The sequence below is a fragment of the Antrostomus carolinensis genome, unplaced genomic scaffold, assembly GCF_000700745.2.
Source record: "Antrostomus carolinensis isolate BGI_N321 unplaced genomic scaffold, ASM70074v2 scaffold23568, whole genome shotgun sequence".
NCBI lineage: Eukaryota > Metazoa > Chordata > Aves > Caprimulgiformes > Caprimulgidae > Antrostomus > Antrostomus carolinensis.
The window spans coordinates 21,105-41,584 of record NW_010335341.1 but is presented as its reverse complement, the minus strand read 5'-3'; the positions used below and the strand labels follow the sequence as shown (position 1 = coordinate 41,584).

Below are 20,480 nucleotides of genomic sequence, written 5' to 3'. Positions count from 1 at the left end.
GGCAGAGCACACGCCTGTCCCCTGGCCCCGGGACAATGCAGCTCCTGCTGGGACCCGGCACACAGTGTGCGTGTGTTTGGTCTTTGTTAGATCCCCTTCGGGAAAGTCTGGAGGAGAAGATGCATCTTCTTGGAGGTCAAGTTCGTCCTGCCTTTGTCTCTTTGTTGCTGGTGTTTATTCTTTGAGTCTTTAAGGGCGATATCTAAGGAAGGGTTTGGGGTAACTTTTTGTGTGAGGAGGTTTCACCAGCTCTCACCAGTCTTAAGTCACAAAGGTAAAGTTTTGTGAAGTTCAGTGAAAGTGACAATTTCTCACGTAGGGGCTGTTCCTTTTAATATTTTAAAATATTTCTGCATGGAGTTTGTTTTCCTGTTGCGTTTACCTATGTTTATGAAACCACAGGCATAAGAATTTTATGAATGAAATCAACACTGAAAAGTTTGCACGTGTAACTTTCACTTACAATCTCTTGTTTCTGTTTCATTTTAGTTTTTCTGGCTCTCCCTCAACCTATGGCTCTTCTGGAAAACCTTCCTGCTCTATTATCAAGGGCTGGAGTATTATTATTTGCATCAGATGTTAGGGGTGAGTGACCCGGACATTACTTTTTGGCCTGGAAATTGGGATGCTGGGAGATGGGAAAGGGGCAGAAGGTATTTCCTAATCAAGGATAACACAAACTGCCTGTTAATGCTGCAAAGTGGGGAAAGATGAAGTAGGAAATTATTGGAGTGCTGTTGACAGATGGTTAGGAGTAGAAAGTGAACAGTGTTGAGAAGAAAAAGAGCCAGTCAAGTGTGGGACAGCTATCGTTCCCCCTCCTCTCCTTCCTCCCAGTGTCCCCAGCTGCAGACAGGCTCACAGGAACACAGACATGCTCAACAGATGACTGGAGCTCAACTTTTTGTCATCAAAACATTAGCCAAGCTTAGAGGCTCATGCTGGCAAATTCTGTCTAATCCCATTATTGTGATACCTATGTGCTGAAGGAATTGTTTTGATAAGACTTAGTTCTTTTTGTTCTTTGTCACCCTCATAGATCCTCTGTTCTGTGTAGATCATTGCAATCTCTATAATTTTAGTTTTTATTTTCTAATAAGAAATTCTTGGAATCTGAATGGTTTAATGAAGATTTGCCTATTTTGATTTAGCAAGGGTAAATTCACATCCACCACCACCAGAAGAACCCAAAAGGATAATTTGGGGAAGTGAGATACTGATCTGCGTTGTGAAGTTATCCACAGCTACACCATTGCAGTTGTTTGAAATGACTGCTAACCAAAGTGACAGATTAAAGGTTAACAACTTTCTGGAAAATGCTCTAGGGTTGCTCAGAATTTGAGAATCCAGAAAAAAGTGGATGAAAGACATGATACTTTGTAACGTGATATCATACTTGGGAATGGATTTCAGTGGAAAGTTGATGTGGGCTTTCAATGGAGAGTCACAGATGAGGTGTGTCATAACATGTTGTAGAGTCTCTTGGTCTTATCTTTGATAGATCCAGGATTTATTTTTTCATATAGTTGATGTCATTGACATAGCTAGCCAGTTCCATAAGCTTCTGTGAACTTGCTTGAAAGTAAGTTGACCTGTTAGACTTTTTTTTCTCTTTCTCTGTCTCTTTTTTTTCTTTTTCTTTTTTTTTTTTTTTTCTTACAGCTGACTTAGATGTGTTCAAGAAATGAATCTCAGCAAAGGTAGTGCAAAAATAGTGGAATAAAAATGCTTAAATCCTTCATGATGATGACTTTCTTCATGATGATAACTGTCTTGACAGAAAAAGCGTGAAAACCTGTTTAATTTTAACATAATCTCTCATGGCATTGCAGCCCAGTGCATCCATTTAAAAATTGTGTTTGTTCCTGGCAGACCAAGTGGGCTGTTTATAAAGCAAATGTTCTTGGGTCAAGATGTTGGGCCAGATGGTCAGCTGGTATCAATCAGCAAAGTTCCTCTCAATTCAGAAGACTCATCTGCCTTGTACCAGCTCATCGTCTGGTCTTTCTTTGGTTTTCTTGTACTTCAAAATTAGACACATACAAAGTAATATAATGTGTGTTCAGAACATCTGAGATGATTCAAGCAACAGATTCTTTGTCTTGGTCAGGAGTGAGGACCAGGAGGCCATGCATTTGAATTTAACTGTGTCTGCAACTGTGGGAAAAAATACCAAAGGAATTTAGAGATTTTTCTAAAATGAGGAGGAAAGTGAAGAACTAAGTCTAAAAGATACTTTTGGTCAAAGCTCTGAAACTAACTTGAAAATTTTGAAAACATTAAAGACTGTAAAACATTCTTGCAATTCACTTTTCACAGTTTGTGTAAATATCATCCTCAAACACTAATGTTAACTTTCTCTGATCTCTTCAATATATTTGTGTATGTGTATAAATCATACAGATTATTTTTCAAGAGGTGGGAAAACTGAACCCAGTTTTAGTCTCTTCAGGAAACAGAGAGTAAGCACATCCATGTGAGAGCTGCTGTTACCTTCCGTGGGGATTTTTGCTGCTCTTCTTTTTCTACATTGTTTTGTGTAGCCACTGGCTGCCTCATGGCCCATGCCCATTATCAGTCTCCTCTCTGTTCCATACATGGGTGAGTGGCTTGCAGGGCCTCTGTGTGCCATTTCTTGATATTTGAAAATTTTGAGCTTTAGATGAAAATTCTTCATTTATAATTCAACAGTTGGTTTTTAATTCTGTCTTAACAGAATGAACTCTTTTACAGCTACTTTCATGAAAATTGTTTCATTTTTCCTGACAGTTAACAAAAAATGTCAAAAAGGAATGGCATTTTTTGAATAATAAAAAAAAAAGTTCTCTTGTTTTTCAGTGAGATCTGCTAAGGAATTGTTTTCTCTCTTTATGTCCTATGATAGCCTAAAATCCTAAGAACATCTGCAGCACTGAAGGATTTACCACAGGTAATTTTTTTGTTTACCAAGTAACAGAATGGAGAGCAAGAAGAGTTGCTGCAGGAAATCAGATTGTGATATGAAATGAAATAGTGGACTGATTATCCTGAATATATTCAATTCTGCCATGTTTTCATGCCATGTCTTTTCTTTCTGATGTGAAGCAGGAGAAAGAATGAGGTTAGTCTTTCCTTCAGTGGTCCCTGTAGTGTTTCACTTTCCTTCAGCCTACAGAAGAAGGAGGCTCAGTTTTATTCTTTGCCAATTGCATCCTCTGCAAGCTCAAACAAGGTACTTAGCACAGGAGTTTAAAATTATTTAGGTTTCTAACTCTCCCTCAGTCTTTCAATGACAATCTTTCTGATCCTTAATTCTATACCTTTAAAAAGACACTAAGAGCTCGATGGTGTCCTGAAGGTGCGAAGAGATTAAATGCATCAAGGCACATATGTACTAGGAGAAGGTTAATCAACCTATTCTATGCTACAAAACTTAGTGGGTAAATTTATGTTGTGTCAAATGTCACTGCTTTGCTGTTTAAGTTGTGTTGATGAGACCATGAACTCTTCACTGTGGAATCTCCATCTCTGGTGGCTTTCAAAAACTAATTGGGCAAAACCCTGAGCAAACTTAGTCTGAGTTTGATGTTGAACCTGCTCAGAGCAGGAGGTTGGAATAGAGACATCTTGAGGTCCCTTCCAACCAGAATAATTCAGTGGTTGTATGGTTCTTGCAGTGTAAATTCAACCAGAACCTAGTGGATGTAAACCCATTCCCAGTACTTTTGCCTTGATGAACCATCCCTTTGGATACTTAATTGCTTGTAACACTGCAGATCATAGTGTTACTGCATGAATGCATTCATTGCTGCTGGTTCAGGAACATGATTCAAATCAATAATCTCAGTTTTTTGTAATTTAATAAATGCTAACTTGTGGCCTTACATTGCTTAAAGAAGGGAAGCCTGGGAAACATCCAACAAATGTGGATTTCTTATAAAAATGAGTGTGGCAAAGAGGAAAAGAATATTCTCATCTTCATGTTCATAATAGATAATACAAGATGTAGTAGGCATGAATTACAGAAAGGAAGATTCATAAATTACTTGACATGACTCCAAAATCTTCGTTGTTGGAGGTTTTGTGTCTCCTCAGCCAGGGAAATTGTCCAGATGATTAATTTCTTTGCAGTCTTCATGATTTCTCCCTTCAGATTAGTTTGTCTGTGTTTTTTTCCAATTAGTTTGCTTGCATCTGACCAACAAATTCAGTCCTAAATTCAGTACTGACCTTATTATAGAACTCAAATCTTGCTTTTAACAGCATTAAATGGAATACCTGTTTCTTGTTGTTTGAGTTCCCCATGAACAGAAAGAGCATTGGGCTCATTTTGTCATGGCATAAAAGGTCTCTCTTTCCTTATTCCCTCTCTAGTCCCTGCTCAAATAACTTTAATGTAGTCAAATGGATGTTAATGCAAGAGATAAGCTTCTGGGTTTCACACCAAAGTGGAGAAAATGCATTCTCAGAAGAGTCTCTTTTGGAAAAGATTGAATTACTGCAAATGGAACTGAAAAGGGAAAGCGCTGCCTCACCTTTTAATCTATACAGTTGCTGCCTTCTTACTGTGCAGTACTGTGAATCACTTTTATGTCATCTTTATTCACTGCTTGGAATATGTATTCCAGATGTTCCAGTAACTTACATTTCTCTTCTTGCTAGTTTATCATAATGATAGAGATTTTAGTAATTGAAGCCAAATTCTGCTCTCATTGATCCTTATGTAACTGCATTGCAGCCTGCTTCCCCCACACATCTAAGCATTGAAGGGAGCTATGTATTTTGACCCTTTATTTTCCTTAATACAGTATATTTTTGCTATTTAATTGTCTTACAACCAAGCTATTTGGGATTTGCTCTTTAGGGTGTTATATGCAGCAAAAATATCTAATAATACATTTATGTTGCTGTAGAAAAGATATGTATATATATAAAAATGTATATAAATATATATATATGTGTGTGTGTGTGTATATATATATATATGCAGGATTCCCAAATGAAGACTGAGAGTGTTAATCCACAAGACTTTATCTTGTTGTCATGATTGCACCTTGTTTGAAGATGATCATGGCATAATACTGAGGAGAACAGAACTGAATTATGGCCAAAATGTTCTATAATTGATTATTCGTTCGTTATCTTATGTATTATTGCAGGGTTCCTATAGTAGTCCAACAGTGGCAGATCTTAAAATAAAAACAGCTGCATTACACTCCAGAAGATTGGTTTTACAGACCATATCACCTACTGTGTTGTGATAAGGGGAAACAATTCAACATGAAGGAAACCCTTAGTAGCAGACATTGCATCACCTCAGTGTGACTGCGACTCAAATATGGCAATGAGCAACTTCCTGCTTTGGCCATGAGTTGCAGTGTGTTGTGAATCTCTTGGGGTAACTTGAGTATCCTTAATCCCTTGATTCATGAGCAGCCTTGTGGAGTTTAGATTGTGATGCATTTTGTAGGATCAACTATTTGAGCTCTTGTTGCTAATTAATATGTAAAATGCTGTCATGCTTTGATGTTGCTACAGAAAAAACATGAGTCTGGAACACTCTAATCTGGAAGATAACTTGAGATCTCATCCAATCTGTGTATGTGCCATTCTGCCTGGCACAAAAGAAACTTGTAACTCAGCGACACCAACAGAAGTCTTTTTTGAAATTGTATTTCCTGAGATCAGGATTATAACAGTTTAAATTAACTGATGTATTGATTAATAAAGATGAACATTTGTTCTGAAATCTTATAAGTGAATATACTTTGGAGATTATCAGAGAAGTTGGAAGCTAACATTGAATTCCAGATTAAGGTAGTTGCTTTCTTCAGATTGCATGGCTGATTTAAACAGGAGGAGTACATCTAACACAAAGGGACTGTGGATAAAATGAGAACATGACCTAAATATGTGGACAGAAAGAGAAGGAAAACCTTCAAGAAATGCCTGATTGGTGAGTTAGAAGTGAATGGTGAGAATACTGATTCTCAGTAGTGCAGGGAAGATACCCCCTTACCTCATGAAAGAGCTAAAAATATTGTTGCCATTATCCACTCCTGATGTTTCTCCGTTTTTTATATCATATCCAAGTTCTGATTCATATATTCAAGCAGAAGACTGAAGTTGAATTAGCATAGAGAATTGCTGTTTTGTTTTGGTTTTTTTTAATATACTTTTTTCAAATGCAATTCAAAAATGTAACACCACTTAGTCTTAAAATGATTTTGAAAGAGTTGCGGTACATGAGACTGGTATTTAGAGTCCCTTCCATCTTCAGGAACAAAAGCATTTAGAGCTTCTGCAAAAACGTTCACATGTTCTGGTATGTTTCCGCTACCCTCACATTTTCCTTCCTTCCAGCTTCCTTTTGGCTGCTTTAGGGTTTTTTTGCTAGATGTCCAGCCAGATTGGCAGGCCTAAGGGGAATAATTGCTATCTATACAGTTCAGATCTCTGCTTTATCTTTGGTTATCTGTGCTCTGTTACTCAATACGAGGAGTACTCTGAAGAAAAGGAAGTCAGGTCAAAAGGAGGTGCATTGTGTAGCACAGTTTGTCCCACCTATGAAAATAAATATTCTTAGCTGCTCTAGTACTGATTTGGGGAGGTGGTCTGTGACCTGTGTCTCCCGAGCAGCATGTGGCTAATGAGTCTTCCCCCAACCTTTTGAGTTGCCTTAAACCGTAGGAGATTATTGAAAAAGTTCAAAGAAAGGCCTCCAGAGAGAGAGTCAAATGTGATGTCTCTTTTCACCATGACCTGTTTAGGGTTGTTGCTTGCAGATAGTGAAGGCCTGAGAATCAAATCATTTTAGGTATGGAAGGATTTGTGTTATTCCTTCTTTCCTTCCTTCTTTCCTTCCTTCTTTCCTTCCTTCTTTCCTTCCTTCTTTCCTTCCTTCTTTCCTTCCTTCTTTCCTTCCTTCTTTCCTTCCTTCTTTCCTTCCTTCTTTCCTTCCTTCTTTCCTTCCTTCTTTCCTTCCTTCTTTCCTTCCTTCTTTCCTTCCTTCTTTCCTTCCTTCTTTCCTTCCTTCTTTCCTTCCTTCTTTCCTTCCTTCTTTCCTTCCTTCTTTCCTTCCTTCTTTCCTTCCTTCTTTCCTTCCTTCTTTCCTTCCTTCTTTCCTTCCTTCTTTCCTTCCTTCTTTCCTTCCTTCTTTCCTTCCTTCTTTCCTTCCTTCCTTCCTTCCTTCCTTCCTTCCTTCCTTCCCCCTATAAGGTGAGCTTAAAAGGTGAGATAGGACAATATTTGTTGAAGTCTTCCTGTGTTATGCTCCCTAATATGTTTTGCAACTATGTATTGAATATTAGATTTCTGTGCACAGCAGTTGCACGCAATGTTCATCTCTGTGTTTTTAACTGATGAACTTTGGGGAATTCTGTGATACACAGTAAATTACTTTAGCCCTCAACCTAATAGTGAAATTGTTTGCCTAACTACAGAGAGGCTTATTTCACCTGCAGCACACAGAACATCCAACAAGAACTGATTCTTTGCTTCTCTGTCCTGCTTTGCACATTGTCTGAATGTAGCCAGGAGTCCGTCCTGATTTCTGTGGGACTGTACATCAGACAGGGATAGCTGGAGAACTTAAATTCCCATTATATCTCTGGAGATCTTTGCTGCTGCTATGGAAAAGGAAAATATGGTGACTGCTTTAAACTCATCTGGAGAAAAAAAATGGTAGCCTAGTTTTTAGGATTTGAGTTTGTAGTAGGTCCAGTTCCTTACTATCATTGTCACAGATTTCCTCTGTGAATTTGATTAATCCTTTAGTTTTGATATGTCTCTTTGCCTCTCAATTAAATGGGATAACAGTGTGCGTGGTACTGAGTAGGCAGAGTACAGAAGGAGGCTGTCAAATGCTTGGGTTTGATATAAGCAAAGGTGGATGAAAGAGAGTGTCCAGCAGAGATTTTTGGGGGGGTTATTTGCTCTCTTTTTGATCTTAAAGCAATTTCACATGCTGGTAACATAAAATAGCACCTTTTAAAAAAAAACAAAAAAAACCCAGTTATAATCTTAGGAAGAAAAGAGGATTATATTTCTTTCATTTCATAGCTAGTTAATAAGGATATGTATTCCCTTCTGGAAGCAGTGAGTTGCCTTGGTGCAAAAAATCTACTATTGTTTAAAAATTCAACAATGTGCTATGTTATTTTGTTACTATGCCACCCAGGCAATGAAAAGGAAGTCAAGAAAGAGACCACTTGGAAACCATTTGGAAAGAATTAGTTTCATGGGGATATTTTTAGCCTTTGGATATATGTTAAAAGCAAAGTTAGTACTCTGTTATTCTTCTGGGACTTGAATGAATTGCAATTCTAAGCATTGTTAAATGTATTACTTTACCATTGTTTTCAAATTGGTCATGGGCTTGTTGCAGCAAATGTTTCCCAACTTTATTTCTTCAGCAAAAAACCTTAAATGAACCATTGGTGAAACTATTTGAATCACAGTTTCTTAGAAATGCACTGAATATTTGGAGAAGATGTTTCCTGCTCTCTCTCTCTCTTTTTTTTTTTTGTTTTGTTTTTTATTTGTACAGATGCTGATAGCATTGAATTAGAATTGATGTGAGGGCATTCTTCCATAGTAATTGCATTATGAATGAACATTTACTATTTGTTAAATAGCAGCATGGAAAAACACAAAGGAAGGTTAGTAGGGTAGCTTTTTCTACTCATCACAGCCAATTCATATTTTTTGCACCAGTTAAATTGTTTGGCATTTTCCTTATTTCTTACACTAAATTATTTATTTAATATTATACAGTGTAGAATTAACACTATCCTAGACTATTCCAAACTAGACTGTTTTGTTGAAGTTTTGCAAGAACAGTTGTGCCTGACAAAGGAAGTCTTGAATAACTGATATCATGTCTGGTTTATGTTTAAACTTAAACCCAAAATAAATTCTTGAGAAACTAGGTGTCATATAGGTCATATAATATAAATTGTTATAACATTTTAATTGCTTTACTTACTAATTGTATGACAACTTTTTCCAGCTTTTGAGTGTTAGTCAAGAGCTACAAAAATGATTTAGTTTACTTCTGGGTTTGACGTAACATTACTTCTACATAATTCTTGTGTTTTTCGAGTCATGCTCATTTGATCACTGAAATACTGTAGCACATCAGCAAGCTCTAATAAAAATGCTTATGTGTTTAATGACCATGTTTTTGAAGTTATAGCTCATCTTTAGCTTCCCTTTAGAGGAATAATAATTAATGAAAATAGAGACAGTCTTATATGCAAATGGCACATTATAGAGTCATTTTACTTGCCATTAAGTTCAATCTTGTCAAGGGTATTGCCGTTTTATCTGATAGTCCAAAAATATTTACAATGTTCTAAAATCACTTTAAGCTACTGTGGGCAAGGATAGAGAAATATGTATTGTAGATGTTCACTTTTTTTTGATCATACTTTTAAGTGGAAACTAACATCAGCATTCAGTAAAAATCTCGGCTCAGTTGCTGAGGTTGTGGGCATTGTAACTGGTGCTCAGTTGTAGTCATTGAACTTGGGCTCTTGACCAGCTAGGAGAGTCCGGAGAGGGGAGGAGGGCATATGTAAAGTCTGAGAACATGACTTCTGAGGGAAAAGTAGCAAGAATAATATCTCTTTGTGCATGTGAACAGAGTGTGATGTAACAGATGAAACAGAAGCGAGGGAGATTTTGTGTGGAAAAAAGATTACCAGTGCATTGGAAGAAATAGTGGAGGAGGTCTGGAGAGTGGGAAAGAACTAGGTGATGTGGTTCATTCTAGTCTTTTCTATAATTCAGTAGGTTAGAGATGCTTCTGTTGTAAGTGTTCCTTGCTGTAACTTTCATGAGATCTGCTCCCAGGACATTTGCCAGAGATCCCACATTTACGTGGCAGAGAACAAAGTAGAGCACATTCTGTGGAGTAATTGCTCCTACTTCCAGCTTCTGAGAGAAGGTACCTTTACAACTGCTTTGCTCTGTGGAAGTTGGTAATGTCTGATGAAGAGGTCCCTAGCCCTCATGTCTAACTAAATGATGTAAAGGAGCCAGAAGAAAAATGAGATGTAGGTGGAGAGCTTTGTGCTTCAGGTAGATTGAATGTCTTTATCTTCTGTTTGCGCACTGATTTGGTGCCCAGATGTACTGCAGAGAAGGTGGGGGACATGGGTGCTGCAAACTGTGAGGGCAGGCAGTTTTGATGTTTTATGGTACTCAAAAGCTCCTGTCACACTGTTGTGCTAGTGATCTTGCTAGACATGCTGGAGTCCAGTTATTTTGGGTACTCTATTTTTACTACTTTATATATTCATCCATTTCTGTGACATGTAGATAAGTCAACTAATAGTAATTACAAATTTTGAAATTACAAGGCTTTTCTAATAATTTTCTAACTAAAAAAAAAATTAATATATTTCCAAATAAATAAAAGCTCTTTCTTTCTCTCCAATTTTATTTCTTCTTCTTGATAAGAAAGATATGTATCTAATAAATATTTCACTGATGAATTTTTTTGACTGAGAAATAACAATTTTTTTAACATAAAGTTTTATTTTGAAAAAGTAATAAATCTTTAGTAATTTTTATTAGATAATTTGTACCTGTTCGCATCATGCATCTACCTCTTCAGTATTTGAGTTATCTTACAATATTATAATAGTTTTTAATTAATTTCTTCAGGAGTTGAAAAACTTGGGATTTAGAGAACATTGTAAGAAATATCCTTCCAGAAATCTGCTGACAGTCTAAAAGCATCTTTTATATAAGCTAGTAAAAGGGTAATTCAACCCAATAACTGGGAGAACAATAGCATTTTGATAACTTTTTAAAAAATCTTAAATGAATGAGAGAATATAATGAGATTAAAAAATACAGGGTTATGACATTAACATGTGCTTTGTTCATTTATTTGACAAGTATTTTTGTTCTAATTATGTAAGTTCCAAATATACCAGTGAAAGCATTAGTGAAATTAGATTTCATTACAGTTCCCAGTTATTGAGTAGTTAAAACGAAGAAAACCTACTTCTTTAGGTCTAAATATGGCACTGCATAGTGTAAATGGATGAGGAGTTCTATGACAATTCTGTAACAGTCCTCGAAACAATATTATAATTTCAGTTTAAGTGAATCAGTGTGTTTTTTACATCTTGTTCTGGCTTTTTTACCAGAAAATCATTACACTTTACTTAAGTGACTGTCTAGTGGCTTCATAGTGTTTTTCTTATTTAATCATGACTGTGGAAGCTTTCAGGTACTTTCTCAGTGGATGCTTGTTGTTGTCTCAGATATGTTTTGTTCCATGTGGCTTTGAGGACTGATGAGGATCTTGGTTCTTTCAGTAGAAAGTTGTAATTGTTGACATTATTGCAGACAAGATTAATTTTGAATGATTTTTTTGATGCAAAGGTGAGAATTGTTTCCGTTAGAGAACAGGATAGCATGCTATGTGCTCAGTACATGTGAAACATCATGGAATGCCACTATTTTGATGAGTCAAGAGAGCATGGGAGTGAGAATTGTTTCCGTTAGAGAACAGGATAGTATGCTATGTGCTCAGGGGTTTTTCCAGTACATGTGAAACATCATGGAATGTCACTATTTTGATGAGTCAAGAGAGCATGGGGACCATTCGGGTTCACAGCAAAGAAAAGGAGGTTGAATACTGACCCCTGAACCATTAGAGCATCTTTTCTCCCTGTAATCTAACTCTTGCTGTATTTGTTCAGCTAGGATTGTGTGTTAGCAGAGCTTCAGCATCTGTCCTCAATTTCAACTGCTGCCTGGTCCTTCTACCAATGTGCCGTGTTCTCTTGGCCTTCCTGCGAGGATCTCAGAAGGTAAGTGCTGTCCTCAGAATACTGCAGTTGAGAAGAACAGTGCTCTGGTCTCTTTAGTCTAAAAATTATAGGAAAAAATCTGTTATATACCTGTTTATTATGCAGTATGTGCCTGCATGTTGCAAGTATCTGACATTCAGCCTAGATTCATGACCCCTTTGAAGACGATGCCTTGATTGGCATTGTCTGGTTTGGTTGGACCTTTGAGGAAGGTTTTCTTCAACCAGTTTTTGAAGGGTGGGGACTTGCTGTCGGACTGTAACCAGATGAAACCTCCTCCTTCTTTACCAACTCTAACATGAAAGGCATCTGGGTCCTCTGTACTGCTTACTGGTAGAATTCAGCAAAGCAAAAAAAACTTCATCTCTGCATGTCCACAAGTGTCCTACTGGAGATGATGGAATTTTAAATGAAAATACCCAATCTGATATATTCATCATCATCAGAGATAAAGAAGTTCTGATGCTTTTGAGGAACATCTATGTTTTCTAGGTCATTGCAAATTGAACCTATGAGTTCTGTTCATGTGACAGTAGCTATAAAATTTAATGCCTAAGATGTATATATGTATGCAAATATACATAGATCCATATCCCTCTGATCCCACTGCTAAAGAATCAGTGATGCCTACAGCACTTCATTAAGACCTCAAAATTGTCTCATTGACATTATCCTGTAGTTTTCAAATTTAGACACTGCACTTGCAAGGGTGTTAAACCTAGTAAAAGCTGAAGGTGCTATTAATTTGCTTCAATTGCTGTTAGTATTTTTTTCTTTGCTTTGTTTTAGAAAAGAGATTGCTTGAATTCTTCTTTTATTAGGTTGCCAGTAGGAAAACCAGAAGGCTGCTAGATAAAAGTAAAACTTTCCATGTGACGTGTGGTATTACAATATGCATCTTTTCAGGTGAGACCTTACTGTGCTGAGAAGCAGCACCATTAAAGCAGTATTTTGTGGTTTTCCTTGTACAGTACATTTGGGGGTAGTCTTACTCTATGTTTCCCTGCCTTAAATTATGAATTCTTTCTCAGATGTGCGTGGGTTTTGGTTTATTTTTCCTTTAAACACATGGCTTACATTCTAATTCCAAGCCTTTTCTTAAAATTCCAGTTTCTTAAAGGATAGGTATATGAGATCAGGTCAAAATCTGCCATTATAAGTGGCATTTGATTGTGCCTGAGGAATTTGAGTGAAGAAGCAGAATGCTACAGGCTTATCTGCAGGAGAGGGAGCAGTGGAGGCAAATACCCATTTCACTGAAAAAGAAACGTTCTTTAGTGGACACCTTTGAATGTTGTCTCCCAGCTGAAGCATTGCAGTATGGAAATGATTGCTGTAGTGTTAAAAAAATCTTAAAATACATACAGCTTTCTGCCATGAATATCTATAACCTGATTTACTTGAGAAAAATAATTCTTTAGTCCCTGCTGCATCTCATGCAGGTGATGTGATTGTGGCTTGGCATCTGGGTAGCTACTTTACTTCAGGGGAACATCCCTCTTGCTTACGGATCTCAGCTTTACTCTCTTTTTTCAGTTTTACATGTTGCTGCTCACCTGGTGAATGCTCTTAACTTCTCTGAGAACTACAACGAAGACTTTCTGTCACTAAATGCAGCAAACTATCGTGGTGAGGTGAGCCAGCTGACCTTTTATATTTTGCTTTTAAGTATATATTGTAAGTACATGATTATTTGTACATCCAATTCCATTGTGTGGTCCATCTTATGACCTGTACAGTGCTGCTGATTTTGTGCATTGAAAACTCATCATCATTTGGGTTGCTGTGGATTTTATTACTTTCTCTGGACAGAGCATATATTAAGCACTTTGTTTAAGTCAGCAGGATTCAGACTTATTGGATTGTGAGGTGGAGAATGCTGTCTTCAAACCTTGTTCTGCTTCTCTACAACATGCTTTAACTTGTGGTCAGCCATGAATTGATCAAGCAGTTGAACTAGGTGATTGTTGTAGGTCCTTTCCAACTGAAATAGCCTATTTTATTCTTCTTCTGCTTCTCTTCGTTCCTTGGGTGGGCCTGGTAGAGACACTTCTGCTGCTGTTTTGGGAAAATACATTCTGCATTTGCAGTATTTAGGATATAGTGCTAAGTGGCATCTACCAGGGATTTGAGGATACTGAGATTTGAGAGTGATTTTGCATTTTTAAACAGCAGTGGGAACTGTAGTATATATGCTAAGAGTGTTAGTTATCTGCCTGAACTGGGCTGAAAGCTGATTTCTGCTTTACAAAATACTTTGCATGACTTCTCTGACTGATGCAGATCTCTTGAAGACATACCACAGTTCTAGTTCCTCCTCCAGGTGCATGCTTGTGCATTTGGCACTGGAGAAATGTTTGCAGATTTTAGGAGTAAGACCAGACTCCAAGACTCTTTCTTCTTTGGGCTACAATCAAGATCTCTCTTGTTTATATTAATTCTAGTCTCAAGTCTGCATTTCTTTTCTACCAGCTTCACTAGGAAAGATTTAGAATGACCCTATCCCAGCTGCATCCTTTTTCCTGGAAAAGGAGAGCTTGACTCAGCCCAGGCTCATAAGGACCAACAACCAAGGTCTTCCACTCTCTGGGTGAATGATCTAATCACCGAGCTATTCTATGGCAGACAGGCGTGCCAACACCAACTATTGTGCGGAGGTTCTGGATTGAACTCAAGTGTCTGCATGTGTTAGGAGTGGTCTAACAGACTTAGCCTCATCAGGAACATTAGTAGGAGCTTGTCTCAGGCAAGAATGTGCCAGGGTGTGCATGGCAGCCTGTACTAAGCAGCCTTAGGAATTTTGCAATAGCAAACGGAAATAATAACAAGTTTTTAGTAACTCTAGGATCAAAACCTCACGGATTTTAAGTACTGTAGTTGCTCTTGAACCTTTGTGCTTGAATTCTACTTAAACTTGTTTTTTAACTGTGGTGGTCAGTCTGGATGCTACTGTTATCTTCTGTACATGGGTGCACGTGTTTGGATGCAGACAAGGACAGGGAGAGAGATGTTTCAGTTTTCCTGACCTGTATGAAAACTGCTGATTTCCCCTCACTGTATCTTAGTGAAAGTTAAAAAAACAAACAAACAAACAAACAAAAAAACCAAAAAAACTCTCTGCAGTGAAGACAAAACCTCATGAGGTGTAAGACTCAGGGGGAGTGAAGCAGTTTCCTGTGAGGTTGACATATCCCTTCTTCCTTTTATATGTGGTGAAGGACACGAACATCTGGCCTTGTATGGTCAGCTCCTTTGTGTTTAGCCCTGCTTCACTGGAGTCCACTGCAAATCTCTTGGTGATGTAACTGGCAATAAAATGTTCACTGCTGGTCTTTCATTTAAGTTCAAAATATCTCTCTCCTCTTCTCCCTTCTGTTCTCCCAAAGGCATGAGGTAACTGAGTAGAATTAGACTTTAAAAAAAATATTATTTGTACAGTTAACTGGATCCTATCAGGTCAGAAGTGTCTTCATTGGGGCAATGCAAAGGCTAAAGGTTTAATTTAGGCTGAATTGCAGTCTCAGTGTAAACTGCTACCAAATCCATTCCTGCATCCAGATTTAGGGATTGCTTATGCCATCAAACACGTGAGCTTTATGAACTACTTATTGTTATTAGATGACATTATATGTTATTCATATGAATATAAAATCATATATGTTGACTTTTGTTTTTGGTCTGTCTGTTTTACAGGACCCGAGGAAACTGCTTTTTGCTACTGGTAAGTCTTTTGCAAAATTAAATGGGAAAGTTTGCTGCATCGTCACTCCCCAGACAAAACATTTTGATCCTGTACTCATATGCTCCATTTATTGTATCTCTGCTAGGTTGAGATGTGTTATTTGTGTTAATATAACCTGGGTTTGTTTATCCAATAGTCAGGAGGGAGGAGTTACATAAGCCCTGTAGCAGGATGAGCAGCATCTTCAAAGCTGTTGTTGTACAGATGAGTCAGTGGAAAATCATCAGTTTCAAACAGAGATTCTGCATAATATTAAAACCAAATTTCTAAATGATCCAGTTTCTAGAAAAAGAAATACAAGAAAAAAGCAGTCTTCTTGCTTCAGCTGGTGTGTTTAAGGGTTGGTTTGACTTCAGAGTCATTTAAACTGTTACACAGGAATCGGGCTTCAGCACTGATAAAGAATAAATAAGCAAAGACATTTTTGATGCAGGAATTTAAAAAGGAGCAATGTTTGGGTGTGCACAAGCCTGAGCTGCAGTGCTTCAGAAGCAGGTAAAGGTCCTTTCTGAGGTTATCTCTATTTCACTCTTACTTAGATCAAATGCAAAAATCCCAACTTGGCAGCATTTAGGACGAGGCCCAAAGGAATCAGTCTGGACAGCAATAAATGGGTTCCTAGACCTGTCCCAATACATTTACTGGAATTGCCAGCCTGTGGGAAAGGGCTTTCCAGAAACTCTAAGGTTAGTTTAGAGGAGAGGAAGTGAGAAAGTGAAATGATAGAAATTGAAGTACAAGTTAACTGCTAGCTAGAAATAGATTGGGTAACTGGCATAGTTAGTGAATCAGTGGTGGAGGCTTGAAAGAGGGTAATTGATGGAAGGGGAAGTTGAAGATGGGGATGGAGAATCAGACTTGGCAACTAAGGATTATATTTGATTTCTTGGATGAAGAAGAAGGACTTGGGGTGGAGAACTAGTGTAGAGGCCCCATCAAATATTGTCCCAGCTTCTGGGGACACCTTGAGATCTCTCTAGTTGAGCAGAGGACCTGCAAGGTGGAAGTCCTTTTACCCTCTGACAGCCAAGAAAATAATGTATTCTCAAAAGTTTAAGCAGATTGTTACAAAAAGCAGTTGATTCTAAGTTGGTTCCAAGTCATCTTAAATTTAAAATTACTCGTATCACTCCCCATCCTAACAACTGTTAATTAGCATTTATTATTTGTACCATGGGAATGCTCAGACAGGGACTAAGATTTTGCTGCACTGGGAGCTGTACAAATATGCAAAAAAAATGGTCTCTTCCCACTCAGTTTAGAACTAGATTAATTGACTGATTTTTTACTTATTATTATTATTATTATTAATTATTATTATTATTTTTTACCACAGTGAAGAGAAGGAATAGGGATTTGGAAGGATTTATAGTGTGATGGCTTTTCAGATCAGTCCAGGAGAGAACCTCCGTGCACAAGGGTGTGAGGCTATAGGAGGAAAAAGTATTCAAGATTACAGTTAGTGGAGGAAAAGAGAGAGTGGAACAGGGAGGAGAGGAAACACTAGAAATGCACTGATTAATTGGGGCAGGTTGCCCAAGGAAGTTGTGGATGCCCCCTCCCTGGAAGTATTCAAGACCAGGTTGGATGAGGCTTTGAGCAACCTGATCTAGTGGAAGGTGTCCCTGCTGATGGCAGGGGGATTGGAACTAGATGATCTTTAAGGTCCATTCCAATCCAAACCATTCTATGATTCTATGAGTGATTTAATGTTTGCAGTTTGATGGCTTGAGTGACAGTGGAGGAAGCTGGATCAAGTGCTGTACAGCAGTTGTATTGGAAGTATCTGTGGCAGAGGAGAAATTGGTTGCACACAACATATCAGATTAAGAAAGAAGACATTAAGAAGGAGGCAAGGGAAAGAATGCACAGTTTTAATTGCAACTGCTTTAATTGTAAACTTTTCAGGAAGGGATGACATTATATTTCTTTTGTATTCCATGAAAAATCTTCCACTGATTGTAGGACCGGGATTTTTCCTACAATTTGTAAACAGGAGTGATTTGGATTGTCTCAGATTTTGGGTGGCAGACTTTTCAACAAGTGGATATTGAGAAGTTTATTAAAAGATAAGATTTGAAATGTCTCTTCATCACTAGAAGGTCTAAAATCACAATCAATTAGTTAAAATTTAGGTTGTTCTTATCATTATGATGTGATCCTGCAAAAGATCCTGGACCATTAAAATTGGTGGGTTTGCCATTTATGTCCATGAAAGCAGGTTGAGATGCTTATAAACTGACACTAAAACAGCAGTTACTTAGATTTGTGCTTGGTGATTGTCTTGACTGACTTTGTTTAAACCCAAACACATGGCTTTTAGGGTGACCAGAGACTGTGCTTAAAAACTTTCATTCTTCAAGAAGGAAAATATATTGATTTAACGCTTCATGGATTTCAGGTTCTTAATTCCCAATTCAGATTCTTAATTCCTGGGATGGCAATTTTGAAGATAAGTTGCTCAGAAGTGGTAACTTTGGTTGGGATTTTTAGGCTGATGGTTTTTGCTGTACTATATGGACAGGATTCTACTTTAGGATGAGATGAATCGTGCCGTAGAAATACTCGTTCCTCTCCTTTGACTTAAAAAGGAGCGGAGGACAGAGTAGTTCTGATACAGGAGCATGCACTTGAGCATATGAGTTCAGTCTTTAGTGTTTTTAACCTTCCTTTCTCAAATGCTGGCTGTAGATCAGTCTCACAGACCTTGCTCTGTGGGCAACAATTTCAAGCATGATACAATGCCATGGAGAGTAATTTCAAGCTCTTTCTCATTCCAGGACGAAATGGGTTGGCAAACAATTGTAGTGACAGCTTGCATAGAAATTGATTTGCTCAAAATTTTGTCCCTGACCAGGTTTTTAATTGTCATGTTTAAAAGTTTAGGATTTGGAATAAGAGAGAGATATAGAAACTTGTACAGTCAGTCTTACAAGCAAACAAAGAGACAGGATTTGTTCTTGGCTACCTGTTTAGAGACAAATGTTGTAAGCAAAAGATTGCAGGAGCAAAGGAAATTAGTGATGCATAGTGAAATGCAAGGAAAAGAACAGTTTTATCTGGGAAGCTGGGAAATAACACAACAGCTCTTCTTTCCTATCTAGTTTGATATATGAATTGTCTCCAAGAGATAAACACATGCAGGAGTTTTGATTCAATCATTATTTGTATATCAGATAGCTTACACTTTCCTAAAAGGTCATGGGAGACAAGTAATACCTCTTCACAGTTCAGATGTAAGTTACCTGATGTCTCCTTTAGTTCCAGGTCTGACTGGAGTCATTATGGTGTTAGTATTATTCCTCATGTGTACAGCTTCTACGTATGCCATCAGGTAAGACATAATCTGATCATTATGCTGAAAAATGTCATATGAGTAATCATATTCTCATACTGATTAGAGGGAATGAAGATTAAATGCAATACAAGGCAAGAAATATTTAAATGAGCGTTAAAAATACCTGTTTTCTTGCCCCCCCCTTTTTTTTTTTTTTTTACTAGCTCGCAGGTAAATTAGCACAGTGAATTTTTTATTCAAAAAATTACAAAACCTGATTAAATTCCCTTCAGAGAAAAATATTGTTTGAGGAATGTGCTCCGTTAAAAATTTAGACCTTTAAAAATTTAAATAGTTCTTTTTTCCTGTTTGTATAGGGGGGCAATAAACTAAACATATGGAAAGTTCTGTCCAATGCATAAATTAAGTCCACTGGAAATAAAATAAGATTATATTTTTATCTTAATTATTTTCACCAGTTAATTGTGATAACAAACTAAAAAAAAAAAGCAACAACAACAAAAAAACCCAGAAGCGAAGCAAACTGAAACAGAATTGTGCTACTTAAGGAGAATGATAGAATGTTAATTTTTAAAAGCTCTGCTTCTGGTTGTCAGATATATTCTTTTTAATGTTGTTTATAATTCTGAAACAGCAATGCAGTGTTGGCTCAGAGAAGCTGCTGGGATTTCTAAAGTTTTGGTCCTCCAATGGCTTCCCATTCTGCACCAACGATATTGAACATATATTATAGTACATTTGAGTGACCAGTACTTGGAGGATCTAGCCCAACACTGTAGCCTTTTAAGGCTTGGATTCTGCAATTGAAGTATATAAAAAAAACCTCTTGACTTTTATAGCAGTCTCTGGTGAATTAAAAGACTGATTATGTAAATATATCATCTGAATTCAGCAAACAGTGAAGGATATTTTAATTCCATATCTTCAAACATTAATGGTGCTCCACTGATGTGAGCTAGATACGTGATTTTGAGCTTTGTTGAACTAATCTGTCTTTCCTGAGTAGCAATGTTATCAGGTGCTGATTCAAGTAAGTGGTTCAGCAAATACTTGTGCACTTTTTGCAGGCAAAGATAATTCCAGGGTTGAGACCTTTGTGAGGCACTGTAGGCTACAGAAGTAGAGGATAAGACTGCTGCACAAGATGTCAGACATGTCTGCACATTCCATAGTCCACACAGATTGGTCTGTTTGCAGAAGAAAGACAGTTTTGAGAAGATGGAAACATTAAACTATTACTATGCTCTGTAGCACTGAGCCAGAACAAAGTCCTGTTTTCTTCAAGGCCATGATAAATTAGAAAAAAAGAACAGCACTTATTAACGATTGGGAAACTTGGGAAAATATATGTAGTAGCAAACATATTCTTTTGCAGCTCATGCAACAAAGGTTTCCATCTTTCCAAGTTACATGCTTGTTGTTTCCTTGTTCAATTACTGTAAATGCAAGTGCTTTCCCATCTCTCTGCCATCTAGCCAGCAGAATCAAAGCCCTTAAGAGATCATCTGCATCTCCTGTTGCTCTAGCGGTAATTCTTATTTAGAAATTTTATCCTGGCTTCTCCCTCAGGAATATGGCTCAAGCTTGTCTTTATAGTGTGTTTTCCTAAGCAAACAAGCTGCTGTGTGCA

At 37.5% G+C, this 20,480-nt stretch overlaps 1 protein-coding gene across 1 annotated transcript in view; it reads left to right on the top strand.

Moving 5' to 3' along the window:
* Nucleotides 1–495: 495 nt before the first annotated feature.
* LOC104530046 (NADPH oxidase 4) overlaps nt 496–20,480 on the top strand; it is a gene marked incomplete at its 3' end in the record, with an annotated part of 30,125 nt that continues 10,140 nt past the window's right edge. The window contains exons 1-6 of the mRNA XM_010174518.2: nt 496–585; nt 11,700–11,810; nt 12,632–12,716; nt 13,347–13,444; nt 15,504–15,531; nt 18,814–18,886. Of these exons, the coding sequence (XP_010172820.1) occupies nt 577–585; nt 11,700–11,810; nt 12,632–12,716; nt 13,347–13,444; nt 15,504–15,531; nt 18,814–18,886 (404 nt within the window). The remainder of the gene's footprint in view (nt 586–11,699; nt 11,811–12,631; nt 12,717–13,346; nt 13,445–15,503; nt 15,532–18,813; nt 18,887–20,480) is intronic.